Genomic DNA, 27833 nt, shown 5'->3' on the forward strand with positions numbered 1-27833 from the left:
ACATCCACAGAGCACGCAGAGGGGTCTTCCCCAGCAGCTGGTGAGATGAGCCCCAGGCTAATCGGGACCTTCCTAATGCAGCTGGCCAGCAAGATCCAAAATGAGCAAACTTTCCAAGTGGCATAATTTTGTCCAAGAAAAAAGCTCAATAATATTTATAGAGATAAAGATATCTAGTATTCAACAAGGAAAATTTACAATGTCTGGCATTGGAAAAATCCTCAGACATGCAAATAAACAGAGATATACAGCCCACATGGAGGAGAACATGCCCTCAATGGAAGCCCACCAAAAAATGATACTGATGATTAAAAACTGTTACAACTATTATACATTCCACATGTTCAAGAATCTAGGAAAGCATTTGAATATGTCAAGTAGAAACAAAGAAGATAAAGAAAAAAAGACCTAAGTAAAAATTCTAGAGATTAAAAACTCAAATGTTTGAGGGGATTAGGTCAATTATATACCATCTGAGTAGATTAAATAGTGCATAATAAAATATTAATGTCATCTGAAATTAATATTGAATATCAACTGTAATTGAAAGATAAAAATAAAAAATATTAATGGAATGAAAGTTCATAGATTATTCATAGCCCTAAATTAGAAACAATCCAAATATCATCAACTGATTAATGGGTAAACAAAAGTTCATATATCCATGTAATGGAATATTAGTCAGCTAAAAACAAGAATGAATTACTGATTCATGCTCTGACCTCAAAAGCATCATGTTAAGTGAAAGAAACAAATACAAAAGGCCACACAATATATAATACAATTTATATGAAGCATTCAGGATAGGAAAATCCAACTGGAAGCAAAACTGTGGTAGTCAGGGGCTGGGAGAAGTGGGGAGTGGGGAATGACTGCAAATGGGTACTGCTTTCTTTTGGGAGTGATGGACATTTTCTGGAGTTAGTGATGACAGTTGCACAATCTTGTACCACTGAACCATACACTTTCAAAGAGCAAATTTTATACTATGTGAATTATAGCTCAACTAATAACAAGACTCAATAAAGTTATAGGCTCACTTGAACATGGGGGCATTTGGTTGCCATTTTATCAAAGTACCAATGTCAAAATACTTGCACCAGAATGTTCTATGTCCCTTTAAAATATATTTTCTGATATTAAGATCCTTGGAGTCAAGGAGAATAAATGCTCTGATATGTGGCTGCTCTAAGTGTGTTACCATTAATCTTCACCATACTCTTATCGTATGGACATAATTGCCATTTTACAGAAAAGGAAACTGAGGCTCAGAGAACAAGGTCATACTACACATGAGCCAAGATTTGAACTCAGTTCAGTCTATTCTTCTGGCAACATTAGGAAAGTGAGAAGGCAATGAAGTACACACATTGGCAGATGCAAGCAGAGAACTGGCAGAGGGGGCTGTCACAGAGTTGATGGAAGGGAAGTTTCAGGAAGGAAGGAGTGATCAGAAATATCAAATGACATGAAGATAAGATAAAGAAACAGGACATGTCCATGTAACTCATGGCCTTTGCAGAAGCAGGGTCAGTGGGATTATGGGAGCAGCAGTGGGTGGAGGGTCATTTTAAGCACAAGAAGCAGGAGCTCCTATTTCCCAAACCTGGCTACAAAGGTGGGGAGAAAGATGTGTTAGAAATATGTCAGGGGGAGCTTGTTGTGCTGGCTTGTTCTGTTTTGATGATGATATTAATGACAGAAGATACAGCCACTGTCCTCAATGAACCTATAGATCAACAGGGGAGGGAATTTCTCCTCAAACTGACCACCCAGAAAACACTCCTGAGCCAGATGACTGATGCAGGCCTTTGATATTCTGTAATCTGAAGGAAGGAGTGTCATCCTCAGAAATGGATGAAGAAAACAAGGAGGGTATCCTGGGAACAAAAAACTTCCCTCCAGGTCTCTCCACTATGGTTATGTGGCATTTCCAGGTTATCATTTGCCCGGGCTAGCTTGAAATTCACCAATATTATCTGGACTCCAATATTTCTGCCACCTTGTGTATATACCCTGCTGCTATGAACTGAATATTCGTGTCCCACATAAATTCATATGATAAGCCCCTAATCCCCAGAGTGGTGGTGTTTGGAGTTAGGGCCTTTGGGAAGAATGGGGTAATGAGGGTGGAGTTTTCATTAATGGACTTAGTGCCCTTATAAGTGGCAGAAGAGATGATCTCTCTCCCTCACATGAGGACACAGCAAACAGGCATCAATCTGCAAACTAGGAGAGTGTTCTTCCCAGGAACCACATCAACTGCTACCTTGATCTTGGATTTCCCAGCCTCCAGAAGTATGAGAAATAACTTTCTGCTAGTTAAGCATACCAGTGTGACATTTGTTATAGCAGCCTGAGATGAGATCCCAGCATGTCCTTGAGTGCGAGTGGGATCTGTGGCTGTGATGAGATGCTATTAACATGATTATGCTACATTATACAGCCATGCGTCATTTAACAACAGGAATATGTTCTGAAAAATGTGATTTTTATTTGGTGATTTTCTTGTGAGAACATCATAGAGTGCATTTACACAAACCTAGATGGGATAGCCTACTGCAAACTAGTCTCTATGGCACAGCCCATTGCTCCTGGCCACAAACATGGACAGCATATTGCTGTACTCAGCGCCGTCGGCAATTGTAACACAAGGTAGGTATTTGTGCATCTAAATATAACTAAACATAGAAAACGTACAGTAAAAATATGGCATACAATTTCTTTATACAACTGGTCTTTATACAGAAGGTCTATTACACCAGCATCACTATGAACATATGAGTGATGCATTGTGCTATGATGGTACCACAGCTATGAAGTCACTGGGCGATAGGAATTTTTCAACTCTGTGGGGAAGCACAGGAGTTGGTTGGAATGCCTGTAAACAAGAATTCTCTGAAAAGCCAGAGGCTTCTGAGGGGACCTTGTGGAAGATGGCAGCCCCTACCTTGACTTTTCCAAATAAGTCTGATTCCCCGGGGTGTTTTGTTAGAATCTCTGTTTAGTCTTTAAAGACTCGACCTTGTAGAAGCATATGCTTTCTCAAGAAAACTTACCCTGCTGATTGTATCTAGAGGTTAATTTTAGTTCAAGCTGTTGTGACAATAAAAACCTAAGGTGGCAGGAGAATAGGACTGCTTTTTACTTCTAGAGCAAACTAGTCCCTTAGCTTCTCTTTCACAGAAATGTGTGTCAGAGTAATCTGTCCATCTGTTGCTCAGGGTCTGCTGGTCAGCCTTGGCAGCCGGTGCCCCAGGAGGAGGCCAGGACACAATAAAACGCGGCAGAACCCTCAGAAATGGAGGAAGAAAACAAAAGTAACTGCAGTAAGTTATTGGAGCCCGCTTGGGACTTCAAATTTGAGGGAATTCTTTCTCAGCTAAGGTTTCATAATGGGACAATAGTTGTCCACAGAACAGCATCCATTTAGCACAGAGCTGAAACAGTTATTAAAAGCATGTGGTGCCTCTGTTACAGAAGTACAACTAAAAATCTTATTAAAATTATGATTTATAATCCTTGGTTCCCTAATGCTGGAACGCTAGACCTTAATTTCTGGGAACAAGTGGGCAGGCATTTAAAGAGAAATCAGGCCCGGGGAAAACAAGTGCCCTTATCATCACTAATTATGTAGACTCTTGTTCAAGCTACATTATGCCCATTTTATATTGACGATCAAACCCTACAGAGCCACAGGAGGACTTACCACCGCCCCTCCTCCTGAAGCAGAGCCTGTAACACCTAAAGCTCCGCTGCTGGAGGAAATATTTCCTGATCCTCCGCCTCCGGTTCGGGAAGGCTCATACTAGATCCTCAGTTATGGGGTCCTGTGTCAGGCAAGCCATGTTAGGAGAGCTTTTAGCTTGCCCAGTTATCAAGATCAACAAGGTAGTAGAGTTTATGAGCCGCTCTCTTTTAATACCTTTAAAGAAATAGGGGACAGTCTTAGAGAAAAGGAGGCTAACCTTCGATTTACTAAAGGACGCCTTAATGCCATGTCTGAAAATTATCACATGACTCCTTGGGACTGACAGATTTTGGCCAAGACAACTTTAGACACCAAACATTTACCATGGAGAGCAGAATATAATGAGATCTGTGAACACCAGGCTGTTTATGGGTGTTCACTAGCCACCCACACCAGAGTCCTCTGGGCCATACCTAGCTGTAACTCCCGGGCACTAAAAAACATCTTCTGAAAGATCCATGGAAAGGACTCTGGTTTATTAGGTCTTGTCTGTAGGTTGTGCACGCCTATTAACTAATGTTGTTCATAAAGTGTCTCTATTAATTGTTATTGTGTATCTTGTTTAGTTTTATTGGTTTAAATATAGGGCACATTTCACTTTACTAGGGGCCCCAGCCACTTGTAACAGGCTGAGCTCATAATAGGGATTACAGGAACTTCTCAACAGCTGCCGAGAATTCATCAGTAAGGATATAGAAAACTCGAACAATGCTATCAGCCACTTGATCTAGGGTATATGTGGAATCCTCCACAAGGAACAGAAGTTTACACATTCTTTTTAAATACATATGGAATATTTATTAAAACAGACCTTGTTGTTGGTCATAAAGCAAGTCTCAATAAATTTAGAAGGACTGAAGTCATTCAAAGTATGTTTCCAACCACAACATAATTAGAAATAAAATCAGATCTCCTTCTGCAAACAAAGAAAGAAATTCATGTCATACCTCACTCTATATACAAAAACAAACTCAAATGGATCAAATACTTAAATATAAAACCTGTAACTCTCAATTTTTTAGAAGAAAGGGTAGGAGATAATCTTGTGACCTTTGGTTATGTGAAGAGTTTTTAGATAACACCAAAACATGGTCTAGGGTAGGGGTGTCGAACTCAATCAGAGAAGGGGCCAAAACCTAAAATCCAGCCTAAATCGCAGGCCAAATGGTTTACTGAGCAGTCATAAACTGACAATGTCATAAACTGACAGCGGAGTGCAGTGATGACAGCGCGGTGTGGGCCACATTGCAAGGCCTGGCGGGCTGGATTTGGCCCGCGGGCCTTGTGTTTGACACATGTGGTCTAGGGGAAAAAAAATTATAAATGAGATTTCATGATAATTAAGAACATCTAATTTTCAAAAAGTATTGGTAGGCCAAAACCAGTTTGGCTCAGTGGATAGAGCATCGGCCTGCATACTGAAAGGTCCCAGGTTCGATTCCAGTCAAGGTTGTGGGCACATCCCCAGTTAAGGGTGTGCAAGAAGCAGCTGATCGATATTTCTCTTTCATCGATGTTTCTAACTCTCTATCCCTCTCTCTTCCTCTCTCTGTGAAAAATTAATAAAATATATTAAAAAAAAGTATTGTTAGAATGCAAAACAAATCACAGATTGTGAAGGGAAATTGCAAATCACATAGCTGAAAAAATAGAATACGGAATATATAAAAACTTAGAATTTAATAAGACAAAAAATAAAATGGCAAAAGGTTTGAATAAAAATTTTATCAAAGTGTATACACAGATGTCAAATAAACAGAAAAAGATGATCAATACCATAACATAATTGATTATTGAGGAAATACAAATTAAAGCCACAACAATATTCCACTGTGTCACTGTGCTTAGTTACCATGTCTTTAATTGAAAAGCTTGACCATTCCAAGTGTTGGCAAGGATGTCGAGAACCTGGGCTTTCACGCACTATTAATGGGAGCATAAAATGGTAAATCATTTTGGTAAACAGTTTAGAAAACTTTTTAACATTTTAAGGAAAGAGAAACACGGAGCTGTCATCTAACTCAGGCATTCAACTTCCAGGTGTTTACCAAAAAAAAAAAAATGAAAGCAGGTAGCATGTCAAGACATGTACAAATGTGCACAGCGGCTTTTTTAAGTTCATCCAGAGGTAATGGATTTCAAAATAACCATGCTGAGTGAAAGAAGCCAGATAAAGGTAGACTAGATATTATGTGACCCCCCCCTTTTTTTAATAAAACTTTAGAAAATGGGAACTAAGCTGTAGTGTCAGGCGGGACAGGGGTGGGGTGCAGAGAAGCAGGTGGGTAGGACTACAAAGAGCCCCAGGACGCTTTAGGGATGGAATCTGTCTGCTCTCATAACAGAGGCGAGGGCTTCACAGGTATACACCTCTGTCAAAACTTACCAAATTATTCACTTTAAACACGTGTAGTTTAATATTTATTAATTATATCACGATAGAGATGTTTTGAAACTATATAACCACAAGCTTTCTTCTGTTTAGTATTTCTTGGTATAAATATTTCAGTAATTTTATTTTAAACATTTTAGTATTCTTATATTTTAAGTGTGTACTTTGTGAACATTTGAAAGCTAGGTTTTACTGAACACAATATGCACTTAATACGTACTTACTGACTATTCAATAACAAGTCCAATATGGTAATCTAAATCTTTGATTTAGTCTAGAGTTTTGTTCATGCATATTCATTATGAAAATTTTTAGTTTATTTCTAATATTTTATTCTTTTGATTTCTCTCATGTCCCTCCTCCCTTTCTTCCTCCCCCTTTTTCCTCTATCTGTTTTTTTTTTTTCCATTTTGCCTTCATTTGCATTGATTGAAAATACTTTGACCCCTCATTGCAACGTTTCCCACTCTTTTAGAATTATATACTCTATTTTATTGGTTATCTTGGAAATTTTAATATACATATTTTAACGTAAAGTCTAAAAGTACACAATACCTTTACTTCCCCTAGAATATAAGGACCTTACATATGGTGGCTTATTTGTATGTGTATGTGTAATAATTTCACTTTTATTCTCCTAAGTAGACAAAAGTCCTATGGTACTTTATATTTCTTTCTTTTAAAATATATCTTTATTGAATTCAGAGAGGAAGGGAGAAGGACAAAATGATAGAAACATCAGTAATGAAAGAGAATCAATGATAGGTTGCCTCCTGCACACTACCTATTGGGGATTAAGCACGCAACCCTGACTGGGAATCTAACTGGTGACCTCTTGGTTCCTGGCTCCATACCATGCTGGCCATGCCTTATAGCATTTTAAATGAAATTTTCAGATTACAGGGGTAGCATGGAATCCAGCTCTCAAATTTTGGCAGGGCAGATATGGGGCAAGAAATTCCCAAGGGTCGGCCGGTTCCCCTCCCCACCTTCTCAAGAGCCAAACCTGCAATGGGCCAGGCTCCTTCTGCAGGATGAGCTTTCTTTTTCTTCTTAACTCAACCAGGGGGATGCTGCCCTTCACAAATTTCAGATTTACCCAGGTCCTCCATCTGATTTCCCACCCTCTCTTGTGGCTTTGACTTATTTCCTATACTTTTTTATTCCTCACCTGAGGACATATTTTTATTAATTTGGAGAAAGAGAGAGGGAGAAAGAGGGAGAAAAAGGGAGAGAGAGAGAGAGAGAGAGAGAGAGAGAGAGAGAGAGAGAGAGAGAGAGAGAAACATCAATGTGAGAAATATTGATTAGTTGCCCTGACCAGGAATTGAATGTGCAACCCAGGCATATGCCCTGACTGGGAATTGAACCTACAATCTTTTGGTGCCTGGGACCATGTTCCAACTAACTGAGCTACCTGGCCAGGGCTCTACACATTTTTAATTAATGGGAAATATTAATATGTTTTCTATTCTCCCAGCTTTCTGATTAATAGTGCAGTGACTAAGAATGTAGTTTTGGAATTTTGAGTGTTTGGGATTCAAATCAAGACTCTACTACTTATTTCCTGTGGCTTTGGGCAAATTAATAAAAATCTATGTACCTTGATTTCCTCACATGCAAAGGGAGGGGCAGTGATAGCACTTGCCTTACAGGTTATTGTTGCACTAAATACATTCATACAGTTAAAGAGCTTAGGACAGTCCCTGGCATACGGTAAGAACTCAGGCATGAGCTGTTGATATTGCTACTATTTTTGTACTTGAAGAAAATGTTCTAAGGTTACACTGCATTCTATTACACAAAGGAGTTAATGCCTTATGATATGAAACATGGATTTCCATAATAAATAATTTTCAACTTTCAAGTGACATCAGGTAGCTTATTTGTGTCTGAATATAAAGAAATGGCTTCCTCGTTGACAAAATAACAAGTACTTTATGTGTATTGTTGTTCTGTTTTTCTTCCTTTTAGAAATTATCTTTTCTTATGGTTAGAGTTTCAAAGTCTGTTTTTCAATTATAAATTATTTCTACATGCTGTTGGATCAGCAGATACTCCTATACAGAGAAGCTTCTACCACTTAAACATAGCATGATAACACTTTGTGTTTTTTAAGAGAAAATGATGCCATCAGCTGGTTCATTTCATTTAGAGTCAGAACACATCAGTGTATGTATGCCAGCCCCCAGAACAATCCTGCATATCACACGTGCTAGCATTGCTCCATTAATAACACTTGAACAAATAAATTTCAAGTTCAAATTTTCTCCCCAAATAACACAGATCACACTTCTCAAATACCTGGTGAATGAAGCTTGGTGGTTGAAGCTGCTGCTCTCTTAGGAGATGAAACAGCAGGTTTATTAGCATCTTGGTCTTTTTGTAGTTCTTTCTTTGTTCCTATATATAGTTTAAAAAAATAGAAAGAAACAGAAAGAAAGCAAATTAATTACACAAGCCATTTAGTAACTGTGGAACAGTAACACAAGCCATTTGTGGAAAGGAATGTTTAACAAAAGGCAAACAGAGCAAAGTCCTATTTCGATGATTTGCTGCTCTGGTCAGACCCCCTGTGCTTCAGGGACAACACAAAGCAAAGGGAATTCAGCTGGAGGGGTCAGGGGACTAAGCACCCTGCTGCCTCTGATTTGATGAGAAAATCCCTATCTTGGGAGGTTGCGGCACCCCAATGACCCTGTCTACCTATGTGGGAATTAATATTGTCCTGTCCTTAGCCACCAACATGACCTGCCTGCCTCTTTCTGTAGAAACTAATTTTCAGAAGACTGAGAAGGAAGCTGTCGCTGAAGTAAGTACTGATGACTTCAGCATCATCGAGGACCCAGCCATGGGGGCCGTGGCCTGCCTCTAATTAATTTCCATGCAGCTGGTCCGCACAGGTGACCTGCAGAGCCTCTGAGCCCTCTCTGCTGCAGCTGAGCCTTTGTGGAATCAGAGCTGGTCCCAGCAGAATGGGGTGTGGTGATATCTCAACAGCAAGTGGCATCTAAGAACAGCTCCTCAAATCATGTCCGGGGCACATGGAGCCTTTCTCCCTGTGTGCCGGGCATGGACACTCACCTTCACCAGGAAGTCAAAGAACAATGGATGGAAAATTAGAGAAATAACACAGACCTGGATGGACCTAGACCTGCCTATACTTTAGCAGAGTTCATTATGTCATTTCAAAACCAAACCTTGGTGATGGCTCCTTAGATGCTGAGCACAAACCTCCAACTTCCCCCCAAGCTCTACAGGTAACCACTGCTGGCAATCTGGTGATTATTCTTCCAGATTTTTTTCTAGGTATTTATAAATATATCTACACATATACAAACAAAATTATTAATTAACTAAATGAATCACATACTGCAATTTCTTTTTACCTACCACAATTTTTAAGGATCTTTCTCATATCATTTATTTATGGGTCTTTTAAAAATGTCACATTGCATTAATGGGCAAAGATGTACCATAATTCATTTACCTATGTCTTTTCGCTGAATTAGATCACTAGCAAGTTTTGGCTATTAAAGTGGCTAAATGTGCTATAATAAACATTATTCTACTTATTTCTTTGCACACTCCTACTGGTGTCTTTCCAGGACAAATGCATAGCAGGGCCTTTGCTCATTTACAAAATTGCGAGATGCAGTTTACTGTCCTCTGAAGGACCTAATCCACATGCCCATCCAAGAGAGCATGAGAGAAGCTCTTGCCCTACTGACAGTAAAGTCTCAGCACTTAACTTTTGCCAGATCCTTAGAGTATCTTCATATCAGTCATGTGCATTTTCTTATTTGAAAATTGTCTAATTAAATCTTTTGCCCATTTTTCTTATATTTTCCATACTTTCACTTTCAAAAATGTATTTATAGTATCTTTTACTGGACTGTTGTTTTCTGCAGTTTTAATGTGTTCAAATATGTTAATTTTCCCCGTCCAGTTTTAAGAGCACTATTACAGGTTATTTGTATGTCTGTGTGTATGCAAGTGTGTGTGTTTGTGTGTGTTTGTGTGTGCGTGTATGTGTGGTGTGTGTGTGTGTGTGTGTGTGTGTGTGTGTGTGTGTGTGAGAGAGAGAGAGAGAGAGAGAGAGAGAGAGAGAGAGAGAGAGAGAGAGAGAGTGAGAGGGGCTGAGGCAGGGATAATTTATGGGGTTTGGGGAAGGAGGCAGGTATTTGGATCCTACCTCCTTCTTTCTTGTTCTTCTCTGGCCTGACTGGGGCACTGCCTCCCTCACACCATTGCATCTGCCTCAGCCCCTCTCTATCCTAGTCCACCTGCCTTCAGCTTTTCCATCACAGACCTGTCTTCATCTCTTCTGTTTTAATGCCTTTGGAGACTTTGTTTTAGTCTTGTTGGTTTGAATCTTCTAAGGCTTGAATTCTCTTTCATAGCCCCCATTTTTCTTCCCACTCTCAATATGTTTTGTGGCATGTAGTAACATACTGTCTTTCACATCTCAGTAATGGTGCCATCCACTCACTGTGCTCAGGTCAGAAACGCCAGGAGTTACCTTGATTGGTTTCTTTGCTTCTTGCCTCCATTCAGCTTGTCAGCAAAGCTGACTCTCCTTGTTGACTCTCCTGAGACTATCCTCCAGGTCTGACAACATCCCTGCCTTGCATTGCCCCTTCAGAGCCCATGTCACCAACACCCCTTCTGCCTCCTCTACAGCCTCCTGCCTGCTCTGCTAAACCCACCTCCACCCCTACAGCTCATCCCCTCACAGCAGCAGCTGAACTAGTTAAAACCTAAGTTAAAGCAAGTCATTTCCAATTTCAAAACCCTCCAACAACCCCCCAAGACACTCAAAGTGAAATGCCAATTCCTTATCACACCACAAGGCCCTATACACCAGAACTCTCCAATAGAAACTTAGAATGAGCCACTTATACAATTTTAAATTTTCTTGTAACAACATTTAAATAGTACAGTGAAATTAGCTATAATAAGGTATTTTATTTGATCTACAATTCAATATCACTTCCACATGGCACGGTCACCTTTCAAGTGCTCAATAACTGCTCCAGTGCTGGTGGCCACCACAGTGGATAGCACAGCCCCAGAAGAACTGGTCTGGCTACTTCACAGACACACTGTGATGGCTGATTTTATATGTCAACCTGACTGTGTGATGGGGTGCCCAGATATTTGGTCAAATGTTATTTGGGGTGTACTTGTGTTCTGGGTGTTTCTAAATGAGAGTAACATCTGAATCTCTGTGAGTGTGCCGCAGCAGTCTGCTGAAGGCCCAAGTAGAACAAAAGGCTGACAGGGAAGGATCTTCTCCAGCCTAGTTGGCTGAGTGGAACATCAGGCTTCTTCTGCCTTGGACTTGACCTTACCTCATTGGCGGTCCCAGGTCCCCAGCTTGTTGACTGGAGACTTTGGGATTTCTCAGCATCCATAATCACACGTATATTTAATAAATATATAAATTCTGTAAAGAATACATGTTTCACAAGATCTGTGATCAGTGGTGGGGCCCTGCCAGCAGGCAAGAGGATCCCAAGGCAGGTGCTGGACGTGGAGGCCACAGGGGCATAGGCTACCAAGGAGATAGAACTGAACCTCACATCACCCTGCTTGGCCCCAGAGGATGGCTAGTTAGCCAGAGATGAGTAAGATTCCTCAGGGAAGGAACAACCTAAGACAGGCACAGTCAAAGAGTGGCCATCAGGAGAGAATTTGGGGGTCAAAGGAAGTGGGGCACAGACCTCACCCCCCCAACTTTGCAGGGGTCTGAACCCTCACCCCTGCTTAGAGAGGTCTCCTGCTCCCGTGCCTGTTTAGCTTCCTATGCCCAGCTCAAATTGGGACCTGGGTAATAGACAGAGACTTGACTGACACCCCTATCTGCAGAACCCAACCCCAGCTCAATCCTGCTGTCACTCTCCTCTGAGCACATGACACAGATGGGGTAACTGCAGCCATGTCAGTTCTCCTATTTTTCTCTTCATCTTTTGCATTCCTTAAAAAAAAAAAAAAAAAAAAAAATCTTAAAAAAACCACACCCAAAGTTCCACCTCTGTACCTTTCTTTTTCTTTTCTTTTTTTCTTTTTAAAATACATTTTATTGATTTTTACAGAGAGGAAGGGAGAGAGACAGAGAGCTAGAAACGTCGATGAGAGAGAAACATCGACCAGCTGCCTATTGCACACCCCCTACTGGGGATGTGCTCACAACCAACGTACATGCCCTTGACCAGAATCGAACCCGGGACCTTTCAGTCCGCAGACTGAGGCTCTACTGAGCCAAACCGGTTTCAGCCACCTCTGTACCTTTCTAGATCATTCTGTAAAAGGCTTTAAATAAAAACAGAATCTTGCCCCTCCCTCCATATGCCCATTTCATACTCATCATTTTAACTATTTTAAGTGTTTTTTTCCTAGTATCCAACTCCTTATATCAAAGTAATGTATGTTTATACTGTTATTTCTTGATATTACATTTTAGACCTATTTTAATAGCTTCCTATTATGAAAAATAACAATTTAGCTCTCTATAGGCTCCCTCATCAATACAGTTGTACCATAATTTTTGGTTAAGTCAAAATTCATTGTTCAACTTGTTACAAATACATAAATACTAGAGGCCTGGTGTACGAAATTCATGCATGGTATGGGAGAGTGGTCCCTCAGCCTGGCCTGCACCCTCTCCAATCTGGGACCTCTCAGGAATGTCTGACTGCTTCTTGCAATCTGAGACTGCTGGCTCCTAACCACCTCTGCCTGCCTGTCTGATTGCTCCTAACTTAAGGTGACCAGACATCCCGCTTTTGGTGGGACAGTCCTGATTTTTAAGGATTTGTCCTGCATCCCACTGCATTTTTAAAAAGTCCTGATTTTTGGAAAGATTCCAAAAGATTCTTTCCAAAAATCAGGACTGTTTTAAAGCTCCTCAGGACAAATTATTAAAAATTGGGACTGTCCCACCAAAAGTGGGATGTCTGGTCACCTTACCCTAACTGCTCCCCTAACAGCCTGATTGCCCCTAATTGCCTCTACCTTGCCCAGCACCAGGACCCAAGATTCCCTCCTCTGGCCAGTCGCAGGCACCGAGGACCTGGGCCGGCTTCACAGGGGCCACCACAGCCTCAGGGGACCATGGGTAGGTGGCTTGGCCTGGGCTGCAGCTGCAGGGGCCTGGTACCATGGGGCTTGTGGCTTGTTCCTCTCCTGGGCCAGAGGCCCAGCTGCTGGTGCCTGGGACCATTGGGTGTGCGGCTTGTCCCTCTCCAGGGCTGCAGGTGCAGGCACAGCTGCCGGCGCCTGGGACTGTGGGGCAGGTGGCTTGTCCCTTTCCAGGGCAGCTGCCTGGCTGGTCCCCATTCCTCTCTCTCCAGTCTTAGTGTGAGGTATGACAAACATTTGCATATTAGCTTTTTATTATATGGGATTATTCACAACTGGGCAATTTCCTTACTTGTATGACTTTTTGTTTTCCCTGGACTTACTAGCTTCCTTGGTTTGTACTTGCTTAGTTTTCTATGTATATTTTGCTGATTCTCCTTAAAACTCTATCAGAGCACAACTTTCTTCTCACAATATGCAAAAGGTTTTGTTTTGGTTTCCTGGAGCCCTCGATTCTCGACTGGACTGATCATCTCTAGGGCTGGATTGATCATCTCAGAGCTGCCATTTGGAATGCCTGTTCATCAGCATTCTGAGAAACTCCTTTTCCTCTCTCCTATGTCCCTTCTTTCTGGACCCCTCATGTCTTCCTCTTTCTTGGTCTGTTTCCTTATTTTGGTAGAACATGTTGTGGGGTTTTTTGTTTGTTTGTTTGTTTTGTTTTGTTTTTAGTTTACAGAGAAGATATATTAGAGGTAAATTATTGGAAATATTCCATGGCTGGCATCTTGATACAATTGTTTGGCTTAATCTAGCATTTTTAAAAAATATATATTTTATTGATTTTGTACAGAGAGGAAGGGAGAGAGAGAGTTAGAAACATCGATGAGAGAGAATCATCGATCAGCTGCCTCTTGCACACCCCCTACTGGGGATGTGCCCGCAACCAAGGTATATGCCCTTGACTGGAATTGAACCTGGGACCCTTCAGTCCCCAAGCCGACACTCTATCCATTGAGCCAAACCGGTTTCGGCTTAATCTAGAATTTCAATGTGGCAATCATTTCCCTCAGATCTGTGAGGCATTTAGCTTTGCTTTTAGTTTCCAGAGTTGCTACTGAGAAGTTTGATATCATTCTAAATGTCAGCCATTGTATGTGATCTGTTTGCTCTCTTGGGAAGTTCTTGGTATCTTTCTTTATCCTTAGTGTGTGGAGTGTCATGCCAATGTGCCTTGGTGTGGGTCTTTTTTTATTTATGATACTAGGCACTTGGTAGGCTCTTTCAGTCTACAAACACTCATCCTATAGTTCTGGAAATTTCCTCAAATATATATCCAACCTATGTATTATGTCTCTTTTTGGATATCTCCCATGCATATGAAAGTCAATATACCCATGATTGAGCTGCTTGTCACCTAGCAAAACTTTTTCAGTTCTGTCTTCCCTGACTCAATAAAGTGTGTCTTTTGCTCAAGCCAGAAATGTTGACTTCATCCTTGTCTCATCCCTCTCTCTTGCTTCTCTACATGCAATAAAATACTAAGTGTTGTGAAATATGCACCTTGCTTATCTCTTAAATTTAGTCCATTTCTTTTTTGATAGTCATTGCAGCTTGTTCATGCAGACCAGAGTCACTGCTCTTGTGGAACTCTGAAGCAGCCTCCTGCTTCTTCTTTTCTCCAGTTAACTCTGCCCCATCTCATCCTTCAGGACTCAACCTAGAGATCTCTAAATGCTGCTATTATGTTCTGTGGCCATGGCTTTATTACACTACTAGATATCTGGTACATGAAATTTGTGCACGGGTGGGGATCCCTTCAGCTCAGCCTGCACCCTCTTTAATTTGGGACCCCTCGGGGGATGTCTGACTGCCAGTTTAGGCCAATCCTGGGGATCCCTCTCACAATTCAGGACTGCTGGCTCCTAACTGCTCACTTCCCTGCCTGCCTAATTGCCCCAATTGGCCCCCTTGCCAGCCTGATAACCTCTAACTACCTTTGCCAGCTGACCTGATCACCCCTAACTGTCCTCCTTACTGGCCTGGTTGCCCCCAACTGCCCCCCCCCCCCAGCTGGCTTGGTCACTCCTAACTGCCCCCCTGCTGACCTAGTCACCCCATGCAGCCTGCTGTTCAGTTGTTTTGTCATCCCTCACTAACCCCCTGCCAGCCTTGTTGCCCTACATAGCCTGTTCAGTCATCTGTTTTGTTGTTTTGGATGTGAGGACCCCTGGTTCTTTATATATATATATATATATATATAGATCAGCTGAATGCCTTTTATCTATACAGATTCCCTATTAGACAACACAGTACATGAAAATTGCCCACTCAGTCAATGTTAGTAGATCAATGAGGTGGTTATTATTACTAATAATGTTCTTCCTTGCTGGAAAATGAAATCAACCTTGCAAGGAGGTGAATTCCTGACATTTGGAAACCTTTTATTTTCTCCTCATTTCTCCTCCAGTACCTCTCTCCCCACATAATAGGCATGTCCTAAGTGAGTAATGAGAAACTGGATTACACACTGTTAGCCACAAAACTAGTGAACTCCTGAAAATGATGGATTTGTAGAAAGGAAATAATCCAGTTCTCCAGCGGACTCAAGACACTGCATGATCTATGTCCTGAGAATTTGTAAATAAATAAGTCATGGTAGTTGGTCCGAAGGTTGTGGGTTATTGTTAAGCTGATAAATAAATAAGTCATGGTGAGAAACTATACAAATAGATATTGAGGTATTACTCACTGTGGTATATTTAGTTCAGTAAGACACAATGAAAGAAATGGTCTGGATAATTTATCTCATCATTTATTCACATTAGCTCAAGAGCACAAAAAAACTATGCTTTTTATAGCTAAGATTTTCCTTATATAAATAAAAACACACACAGTCTACTAAGTATTAAATGATTGCCATCATGTTAGTAGCCAGTAGTTTTGCTCCAAAGACTATGTCATCCCTCTTATTTTCTGAACTATTCATTCTTTGAAAGCTCCTAAGCATCCATTTATTTGTTTATTTATTCATTCACTCATTCATTTATTATATAGTTATGGAGTGGCTCCACTGTACTTGATATGGTATTAGCTATTGTAGAATCCAAGGTGAAAAGACAAAATACTTATCTGCAGAAATTAACCAATTAGTGGGATGTGTAAATAAGCAATGACAAAATAGTGGAGCAGTCCAGAGGTCGGGATAAGGACTTCCCTCTAGGAACATGAAGACAGAGCCAGGTAGGGCTTCACCAAAGATTATATTTGAGTTCAAATGTGAAATATTGCCAAGAAAAAAGCACAACAGCAGAGGGTCACATGTAAAGATACAGGTATAAAGGGATAGTATATTCAGAAATAGGAGGTGCATTATGAGATTGGAGGAGGGTTTTCATCTTGAGTCCAGCCTACCTTAAACTCTAGCCTTCTATGATCTTGAACTTCATCAGACCAAGGCAAATTTCTTACTCAGTTTCCCTCTAACATATCTGAATTCCTCTGAAAATCCAATTAAAGGCTAAATAAGATTAATGTTCAATTAAATACTTATTATATTGTTTATATAGTTTTTTTTCTTGCTTTCTTTTTTATAAATGGGAAACTGCAATTGAGGTTGCCAATTAAGGGAAATGATGATTAATGAACAAATAGGAAGTAACCAAGAATGTAACCTGTTTTTGGCTGCTAACTCTTATAGTTCAAACTAAGGTATCTGTCTAAGATGACAGGTCAAGAATCACTCATCAAATGGAAACACATATTTAAATGAGTCATTTCCTTATTTATAATAAGGACATGTACTCATTGTAGAAAAGTGAGAAAATACTTTTTCTTCATTTCACCATATCCTCACCCAGCAATAACCACTATGAACCTATTGAAATGTATTATTTCAACTCATATTATGTATATTTTTCTTAACAAAGTATTATAATACAGTTTTAAACACTTTTATTGTAAAATATAATACTTTAAACTTATTAGTATAGTTTAGCAAATAATTATAAAGCGAATACTCATGAAATTGTACCCAGGTCAAGATTAGAACGTTCAAGCTAATGAAGAATTAGAACAGTAATGGCCACTCCTGAAGCTTGTGTCTCAAGCTTCTTCTTTCCCATTCAAGGAAACCACTGGCACTATGATTTGGTCATTTCTTACTTTTCTTCATAGTTTTACTACTCCACAGGCACCTTTGAATAATTCCTGAAGTCTATTTGTAAACTTTATATTATTGAAATCATACCATGTGTATATTCTTGTCTTGAAATTTTTATGAAAAATTGTGTCTGTAATATCCATCTGTATTTGGGCAGCATGTAGCCCTAGTTCACTCTCATTGCCAACAGCAATCCACTGTATGCACATCTTAATGTATCCATTATTCTCCACGAATGGAAGTGTGAATCACTTCCACTTCCAGTTTTTAGCAAATACAAGCAATGTTTCTTTGAACATATTTGTGCATATCTCCTAGTGAAAAGGTGGTGAAAGGCCACTGAGAGCATGGAGGAAGGTAGGCTGGAAGGGGTTAGACTCATTTCAGGTAGGCTGGTTGGGTGGTTATTGATTAGCAAAGTGTGGGGCCCAAAGTGGTTCTCAATAGAAACATGCAGAGGGTTTAAATATGTAATATACGAAAACTTTGCAGTAACCAAGAAAGGTGTCTGTCTTTTCCAGTTATCTTAGAAAATAGATGACTGGCATTAATCTCTTTCTGTTATGTTTGCATTTCTTGTACCCTTCTCCCCTATGATGAAACACAATTGTATTTCACCAATGTAAGACAGCCAATAGAATATATAAGAAGTCGAGAAAGAAATGAAGTTTTCAATAGTGACATGTAATAAAAAGTTCCAGACTCATCGTGCTAAGAGATTGGGTTACATCATGGCAAAAAATGTGTATAACAATGCATCATTATTGCAAAGTAGGCAGTGTTCTAAACACCAAAATGTCGGAAGTCACAATGGAAGACAGCTCTAAAAGACTACTCATAATAATGACTGCTGGACTAGCTCCCACGACTCTCCCAGGCTGACAGGCAGAGTGGGAAAAATACCAGGGCATGACCTTTCCCATAAATGTGTGTACGTATTCAGGAGGGAGGGTTTGGTTATGTGCCCTACTTTTGCAGAGCCACCATGGAATGAAAGGTTTCATATCAGCCTGTAGATAGCTTGTGGCCCAGGGCCAGGGTAAGTCTGGCATTTTATGAATTCTCCTCTGGTATTCCGGGTGTGGATGTCCTAGATTGCTTCCCAAATTATCTAAAACATGACTATTTTTTCTGTTGTTTCTTTTGGTAAAAATTTTTATTGTTGAAAGTATTACATATATTCTCCTTTTCCCCTATTGGTCCCTTCTTGCTGTTGTTTCAGTGAAAGAATGTGAAAGGCAGAGCAAAGAAAGATAAATGTTTCTTTCCCCATACAGGGATCATTCTGCAGCATTTCAATTATAATTGCTAAATAGCACCCTAGGTTACAAAACTGGTAACAGAGAATGAGTTTTAAACTCAAGTGGCCTAAAAAAAAATCAAACTATGTCAATGAGTTGCTTAAGGGACAAGCTTTGTGTAATGATTGTAACTCAGGTAGACTTATCAGTAAAACTGGAAACTGATGAAGTAACTGTGATTCTGCAATTTTTTCCATGCTGTCTGTCTTTTGACCACTTTACAGCCTGTAAGTTCATCCATAAAAGGATTGGAACGTAAGAGGGGTATGTTTTCAAATTGACAAGGTATCTAATTGTTAGCAGCCTTAGACCAAGACTGCAAGTGGAGGGGGTCTTGGGAACCTGCACTGCTTATCAAGAGGGAATTTATGTTGCTTAAAAATATGGAATGCTGTCTCCACCATTATTGCTATCTGGCAACTTCTACTGACCCTTCAGGTCTGCCTGTGTGTTTCCTACACACTATGCTGGGTCTACACAACATGCCTTTATTGTACACTCATTTCCCTTTCACAGCTCTTAGCATAACTGTAATTAAGTAATTGAATATCCTATCTAATAAAAGAGAAACATGCAAATTGACCATACCTCTGCTACCCCAACAAGCCATGCCCACCAGCCAATCAGGAGCAAGTATGCAAATTAACCAAACCAAGATGGCAGTTAATTTGCATATCTAGGGCAGAGCAAAGACTGAAGACAAAGTAGAAGGAAGCCAAGTGCTGCAAAAGGGAGCAAAGCTGCAGAGAAGCAATCAGGGCAGTGGAGACAGGAGGGAAGAAGACAGGGTGGCAGAGAAGGGAGGGAGGCAGTTGTGGTGATGAAGAAGGGAGGGAAGCAGGCGGGTAGTGAAGAAGCCCACAGGAAACCCTATTCTTGCAGGAATCTTCCTGCAACAGGCCTCTAGTATAAGTATAAGCTCCTGTTTTACCATCAGCTCCATCCCTCATGCTTCCCCAGGCATTCAGCAGTGTTCAACTTAAAGAAGGTGCTCAGTAAACATGTGTTGAGTGAGTGGATACCCATCCAAATTTCACTCATCAGTGCCTGGGATGACTGAGAATGACTGTGAGGTTACAGCTCATGATTCACAGTGCTTCCTGGCCTGTGCGTGGGTATAGGCACCTCCCCACTGCTGGCCAGATAGAACAGCAAACAGGGACATGACTCTGAATGGTGAAATGCATGGCTCCACACATTCCATACACCAACTACACCATATTTTCTGTCTTTGTGACTTCATGCAAAGGAATGGGTCTCAAAATGATTTCTTTAATTTTTCTCCCCCAAAGATTCTTCCTCACACATTTACTCTCCTATTATCTTCTCTATCCCAATCTATTGCAGTTTTTCTCCCCCAAAGATTTTTCCTCACACATTTACTCTCCTATTATCTTCTCTATCCCAATCTATTGCAGTTCCCCTGTTGGCTTCACAATGACAAATAATTGAAGCTGTGACTGCATTTGAGACTCAGCTTCAGGGAGAAACAGTTGACACTGCATAGTAACCCCAAACAGCCTGGTGCAGCCTGACTGCTTCGAACATGCCTCCTGCAGGTCCCACTCCAGGGAGGTTTCTGGATAATCCTGAATCAACATGGACTTCCACATTGTGAGGTGCCACGACTCGTTCATTATCAGGAAAACAACACACTCTTAGAGCTATTAACATGGAAGGAGCTTGTGTTATATGCAAGGGTAAGAACCACACCCAAATCATCTAGACGCGACTACCTAGTGGTCGTTAAAGCAGAATGTTTAAGGTCTGAAAGCTCTTCCTCAATTTCTTCATTTAAGATGTGCCCAGAACCCAGTTGCTGTGCCTCAGTGAACTGAGTGTCATCCCATGCACCAAGTCATTGGTTCGATTCCCGGTCAGGGCACATGCCCGAGTTGCAGGTGCGATCCCCAGTGTGGGGCGGGGCGTGCAGGAGTCCCATCAATGATTCCCTCTCATCATTCACATTTCTATCTCTTTATCCCTCTCCCTTCCTCTCTGAAATCCATAAAAATATATGTTTAAATGTGCCCAGAGAGGAGAGATGATGCTTGGCCAGTCCGGAGGGAGGGCAGGGAGGATCTGTTAGAGCAGCTTTTTCTGGCCCATGTGCACATGAAAGTGCTCAATAAACACATGTTGATGATGTGGATGAAATGCTTGTATTTTAAATTAGAGTATGCCCCAAAATGCCAAAATTTGTGGAATTGAATGCAGAAATAAAACTCTGCTTTTAAAGTAGTAAAATTAATTTTTCTGATACAGTGGTGTCTGTAGTCAGTAGCATAGCAGCCTCACTAGTCCCTGGGGTTTACCCCCCCCCCCCCCCCCAGATAGAGAGGAACCAAAATAGTAAAACACAAGCTGTTCATTTTCTATATAACCACAGGAAATCCTTCTATACCTTAGGCCTTGTCAACATGACAGAATGAGAGGGCTTTTTGACCAAGAAGTAATCTATCTTCAGATCACTGTTTTCATCTGAAAATATTTTCTTATTTGTTACAACAACTACAAACCAGTTTGAGGTAAAATCAACGATTCATGTAAAATGCATGGAGCAATGCCCAGGAGAGTTTGTGCTTGATATGTGAACAACAGGAGAGCTCTTCATGAAAATTTGGATGGAAAACAAAGGGAAAAACAGTGAAAGACCAAGGCTAAGTTGCTAAAATTCTTGGGAACCTTCCATTTACATAGCCACGCAGAGAGTGTTTAATATATATTTTTACTATTAGCATTAAACCCACAATACTTAACATTGCCATCATTTGGTGTCAATGGGGCAATAATCACTATTAAATTACAGGAAGACAATATTTTCAGAGTGGGTCATATTTTATACCTCCAAACATGTTTAAACACAGCTCTCAACCTGTGTCTGAAAACCCAGGGAAGGAGGGACATGGACAGACTACAGAATTATTACAGGTGATCTGGGAAACCATATGTGAGGTCACCAGCATTTTCGTAGAAAGAAGAACTCAGTCTCCAAGAAGTATTTCCAATGGTAGTTATTTCAATGACTGTAATTAGTTGGCCTTCCTCTGAGTAAGGCACCTAAGCAGCAGTGTCAGCCACAGTTAGGTACATAGGTTTTAAGTCAGATGATGTGGATGAATGCCTGCTCTGCTTCATAGAAGCTATAAGACCCTGGGTAAGTAAATTCCTCTAAACCCCATTTCCTCCAGAACTAAACAAGGTAGAGTACACCAATCCCTAAGCATATTGAGCGGTACACAGATAGTCCCCAGATGCTTATGGCCATTGACCACTCTGCTCTTCCACTGTGTGAATTACACATGAATATCTTTTACCCATTTTTCAAATTAAGTTGTATTTTTTCCTATTGATTTTAGGCATTCTTTCAATTGCATATATATTAATACTTTCTTGTAGCATTTTCTGTTTATCATCCTTTTTACCTCCATAATGTCTTTTGTTGTCTTTTTATGTCTTTCACAAAAGTTTTAAATGTTTGTGTAGTTGAATCTATCATTTTAAAAAATGTTTCCAGGTTTCATGTCATGTTGAGAAAGGCATTTCCTATTCCAATATTTTAAACTAATTTCTAATTATTTCATTGTCAGAAAAGATATTTTAAAAACATACAATTAAAATTATTGTCTATTATGTTGTTCACCACAATTTTTTTTAGTCAAAGGTTTAAAATCTTAACAATTTGTGCTAGAAAATAAATTTCTCTTTGGATAACTCGACAGGCTCTTCTTCCCCTGATTTCGTTTCTTGGTTTGCTCTTGTGGTCAGGAAACTCAAAACCTAGGATTTTCTCTTTTGTGTTACTTGGATTTTTATTCCTGTACCTATGTTTTTATGATCCCTTTACTGCATGCTATCTTGGATCTTTTCTGAAATTAGAAAGTCATTAAATACAAAATAAATTAAGAAATAATTAAATAAATGAAAACAGATAGGGATAAAGTAAATAATAAAACCTATTTATTTTTGATTTAAGCTTTCTCAGGTCACTAGTTTCTCAATCCATCTTACTATAAATTCTTGGTCTGTTAGAATGAACTGGACTCCAGCGGGTAAGATTACAAATATCTTGCTCTCACTCTAATTATTCGTTTACAAATCTGTGCACCTCATTCTGAGCCCCTCTAGGGTAAGGGCAATTCTAATTATCCTCAAATCCAAGTCGCCTGTGGCGTAAAGCGAGCACTAAGGTGTTCACTGAATAAATGAATCAGAAAAAAAGTATCTCACAAAAAAAGCTCACACCAGGAATCAAGTTTAAGGAGGCAGCCCCAGGACACCCAGGGTATGTCCTATTGTGGGCATATGTGGCACCTAAAATCCTGGATTACAGCAATGAGCAGATGACCCAAAGGTGCAAGAGTTTGTCACATGAGGCTGCAGTCACCAAGGGGAGGAAGCAAAGCCTCACAGTTGGGTTGGCACGACCCAAGTAATTAAAATAACTCAAACACCTCACAGTGCCCAGAAATTCAATTATTTGGGATTTAACTGTATCCTGCGTGCCTACCTTCTACTTTTTAAATTAGCTTGATGATGAACAAACTAGGCAATGTGGAAGCTGACTTCGTTTTAGAAACTAGATTTCATTTAAATTAGAAATTCAAACCACTGGCATAGATGAAATGTTAAAATTAATTAATAAAATTTCTATTAACAACAATAATTTTGAAATACAAGGAAGTCTCAGGTGCTGGAGTTAGATTAAAAGAAATGTCCTAAAATCTTTAATAGAGTTTCCTGCTTTGTTTTCCCAGTTCACACTTGATAACTCAATTCCACTTTCTCTGGGTTTTTCCACAGTGGTGTGCTCTCCTTATCTAAGGCAGGGGAACAAAACAAATTATTGTCTGGCCTTCACAGATCTTGCTCTACCATGAACTGGGCCCAACATCCATTCTCTCTCCCTGTTAACGTGCCTTCCTAGGGGCTGAAGCTGGAAGGCTAAAAACACCCTTGGACTCTGCTGCAGGTGCACAGTCACCTGTGTGTGAGGTAGGGGAGGAGCCAGCGGGGCGGGGGGCCACACCTGGGTTGCTCTGGCAGTTTTTGCTGACAAACATCATTGCTTGTCCTGTATTTGCATCAGCTGCGTTTCCTGCGTCCCGTCACCAGCTTCATAGGTGTGGAGGGGCAGGGCATGTTCTGGATCCAGCATATAAAGCGTGGGTCAGCCCTGCTGAGGTAGCTGTTGATCCCTGGATTCCAGCTTTGGTGACACAAGCATCCTGGGTCCCCGGAGAGGCAGCGGGTCCCCTTGGGGCTCTGGGACTCTCTCCTGGAGGCACAGCCCGGATCTTGCTCCCACAGCAATTCCAGTGATTTTGTCAGCTTCTGCTTCCCCAAGACAAATGCTGATCTGGCCTAAAAGAGCTTGATTCTTGTTTATTTTACCATAAAAAGAGTGAGAGGCAGTTGTGATGACTTAAACATGAAAAATGAATGTGCCTTAAAAACAATGGTATTATAATTGGTATCATAATAATTATTACTAACTTTAAATGCGATTTAAAACTCACTCATCATCCCATCTAAATAACTGATGTGCACAGAGACATTCCAAAGACATTTAATGCAGAAAGTCTTACCAGCAGGCGTAGCTGTGGATTTTGGTGCTGGAAGCAAACTCCTGCGCGGGGCAGTGCCGCTGGAGGCCGCCGGAGGGGCAGCGCGGCCGGCTCCCTGGGGCGCATCTTTGGAAGGCAGGGCCGCTTTCAGGGCTGGCTGCTCTTCATTCCCGAAGGCTGAGCCTGCGGGAGGCAGGTAGTGGGCTAATTATAACTTCATGAAAAGTGGATGGGCCCCACTGCCACTTACAGTTGCCAACCAATCCCACTTTGGAACTCGACCTCTCAGTGAGTAGCCCTGAGGAGCAATTTTCCGGGGCCAGCTGTGAAAAAAGTTCCCTTCAGACACCGCATAAAAGCCTGCCATTTAAATCTCCGGGGAAGGGGCTCCACAAAAGTCAAGAGCAGCCTCAGTCCAGAGACTTTACACAAATACACACACAAGCCTCCCCCTCCCCCCTACACACACACACACACACACACACACACACACCTATATCTATGGCTATGTGGCTGTGTAACTATACATGATATGCGCTTATCTGGTAACTCTAACACTTTCTTAGAAACCCATGTGAGGGGCTCAGGAGGGGTGAGAATAGGACTTAAACATGCTCCACTAGGCAGTTTGTGCAGAGCTCCCTTGGACACAGCTAATTCCATCTTCAGAATAAGAGGCTTGGGATGAAGGGATACAGAGAATCTCTTTGAAACCCAAGAAACTTTTGCTTGAAAAGCTGAAGCCTCACCAAACAGAAAGGACACTGAATTAAAGCCTAGGTTTTCCCGAAACAGAAGACATTTATGGATAATTTTCGTTTACTATTCAATACAGAAGCAGACTCTCTATAAGATGGTGTATTTGTGACTGACTGCTCTGACGCTCAGAACATATGGCAAATTGGGGTATGTGTCAGGTCTAAATGCACAATGCGGTTGTGGCCTAAACTCTTCTAGATTTTTCCAAACCTACAGACAATGACACCACCATCTAGTTCCCTTTAAAGGAAAAATCTTCTAAATACACCTCTGCGTACAGCTGAGAGGCCTAATTTACTAAATTAAACAGAGAGTCTTAAGGTACTAAGATTACTGCTTGTTTGGGATAAAGCCATCCAGTCATAGGAACGCGACCATTTCCATGGAAAATAAGCAATGACAGCTGAAAGAAGTATACAGAATTTTAGTGAAAGATTAACTTTTTTTGTTTTCATCATTTTAAAAGGATAGTCATCACATTCTATTTAGACAGAGCCTACATGAAAATAACGTGACTAAAATGGCTTTAATGTTCAAACCATCCAGGAATTGTATTTAACCACTTAGAGTAAGAATTTCAACCACCTTCCCCCTTCTGAAGACCTGAAAGTCTGTTTGAAAATGGGTGAAATCTGTTTTGTTTCTAAAGAAAAGTGTATTTAGAAAGGAAAAATAAAGAACATGCCATTTCCTAACACAGAATCCACCAGATACCTCTTTTAAAGACATTGTGCAAGGATTTAAAGAGCTCTAAACAGTGCTAGCAGAATGCCTTTGATCTATGTAAACAGAACAAATGAATTAAAACTCTACCCAAAAGATGTGCACTGTGCGGTGAATGTCAGATAAGAAAGCAAGCACATGTTTGACCCAAACCCCGTCAGGAAAAGGGGCACTGTAACCTGCAGAACAGTGAGTGTTCTCTTCTGAATCAGAGCAGGCTCACCAGTCCATCCTGGAGCTAGACATTCTTCGGGGGGGTTGTAGGACACTTCAGATGGACCACTCAGCCACTGGAAATATTTCCCATGGAATTACATCATGTTTAGACCACTGCAGATGCAGACAGTACTGCTAAAATAATCTATTCACCAAAACGTGTAGTAGAAGCTGAATTGAGCACAAAACCTTTCATACAGACTTTTAACAAGCCATTAACATATCTCAAGAAGGGAAATGTTTTGTGTCATTTGTAAAGTTCAAATGCCTTTTTATCAAACCCTCTTGCTACCAGCATAATTCTCATACACGAAATTTATTATTCAATGAACATGTCCATTTTGAGATTTGGCAACTTCCAGGCTGGGAAAGAAATCTGTCTGAAGTATGAAGTGCTAAGAGAGTAAAATAAAATAACATAATAAAATAAAACTCTATTCCTGTACATTGTTATGGGACACAGCTGGCAATGAATGGTACCACTCTTTGAAGACCAGCTTAAGAGTGCCAGGAATTAAAAAAAACATTACTGTTAGGAAATGGCAAGTGAAAAGTTCTTGAGAGACCTCGGGTCAAGATTTCAGAGTGGTAAACCTTTGCGCACCTCCTCCCCACCGACCACATCAGAATTAAAGGGGTATAAGGGGTGCGGGGAGAGACTGGACAAAAATCGAACACCTATGGATGAGGACAATGGTGGTGGTGGGGGGGGTAAAGGCATGGGGTGGGATGGGAACCAGGTGGAGAGGAACTATGGAGAGAAAAAAGAAGAACACCGTAATAATCTGAACAATAAAAACTTATTAAAAGAAAAAAAAAAGAATGGCAATGAGGACAAACACTAACCAAACCACAGGGAGATTCTTAAGAGAATGGCTGGAGAAGAAAAGCAAAGCTGTTATTAATAGTATGAGGCACTACAGTCAAATTTAAAAAAACACATTTCACAGATTTTGAATATGTACCCATGTTATAATTATGAAACTATTCTCTTCACTGATATTTTTAAACAACCCCAGGCAATCAAGCTGTATAATGTCCTGGCTGCATGATTGCCTAACTGATGCATATTTCATTGATTGATTTGGCAGCATTTATCACTTGGTAGCAAAATTTAGTTTAATTATTAACATTATCTAGGAATGTTTTATTTCTCATCTTCTGCATATTTTAGCTCAGGTGTTTGTTATACTTCTCACATTAAAGAGCTGAAGTCTTACCGTTTTAGCCAAGCTCTTTCCTTGTCACATGAAATATGCCAGCTTCCATACTAGGTAGGGGCTCAGGACCGAGAGGGTCTGCTGTCACATACTTGACTTACATTCCAGTGGGGGTGACACCCAGACCACAAACAGACATGGAGTCAAAAAAGTCATCACAAACTGTGATTAGTAAGAAAGAAACACAAGGGACAGAGCTGAAGGAAAATCTCAAGAGTGAAAGAGAAAAAACCTGCATTAGGTGGAATGGCTCAGGAAGATCTCTTGGAGGAGGTTATATTGAGTTAAACATTTCTCTCAGCTGCACACTGGCCTCTTGGCCTCCTTTATCCTTTCTTATTAATGCCATCATCAGTGTTCTATAAAATTAGAATTAAAGCATCTCTCTTGCACCTCTCACTAGTATCAACCAATGCAGTTAGTGTGGCTTCTTCTCTATAATGGACTTCAAAAAGAGGCAACTCAAGAGAACAGCAATTCTTTATCCATCTCCTCGGAGACCTGGGTCCTAATGAAAAGAGAAACCTGTGAAAAAAGCATTTCACTACTCCCACTTCACCTAAAGCAAATGGTAACTTCTCGGTGGCCTAAGAATCCTTCTGAATGCAGCAGCCAGGAGTTCAGTAAGAAATTCCAGCCCTGGACCAGAGGACACATGC

General features: G+C 40.6%; 1 protein-coding gene across 5 annotated transcripts in view; it reads right to left on the minus strand.

The window, feature by feature from the left end:
* Positions 1–27833, minus strand: part of MTUS2 (microtubule associated scaffold protein 2) — a 480281-nt gene that overhangs the window by 109852 nt on the left and 342596 nt on the right. For all 5 annotated transcript variants that reach the window (XM_084878667.1, XM_084878669.1, XM_084878666.1 and 2 more), the window contains 2 exons: positions 24278–24439; positions 8448–8546 (listed from right to left, as the gene is read on the minus strand). In XM_084878667.1, the coding sequence (XP_084734793.1) occupies positions 8448–8546; positions 24278–24439 (261 nt within the window). The remainder of the gene's footprint in view (positions 1–8447; positions 8547–24277; positions 24440–27833) is intronic.

This window comes from Pipistrellus hanaki (assembly GCF_964339955.1).
Source record: "Pipistrellus hanaki genome assembly, chromosome: 3".
NCBI lineage: Eukaryota > Metazoa > Chordata > Mammalia > Chiroptera > Vespertilionidae > Pipistrellus > Pipistrellus hanaki.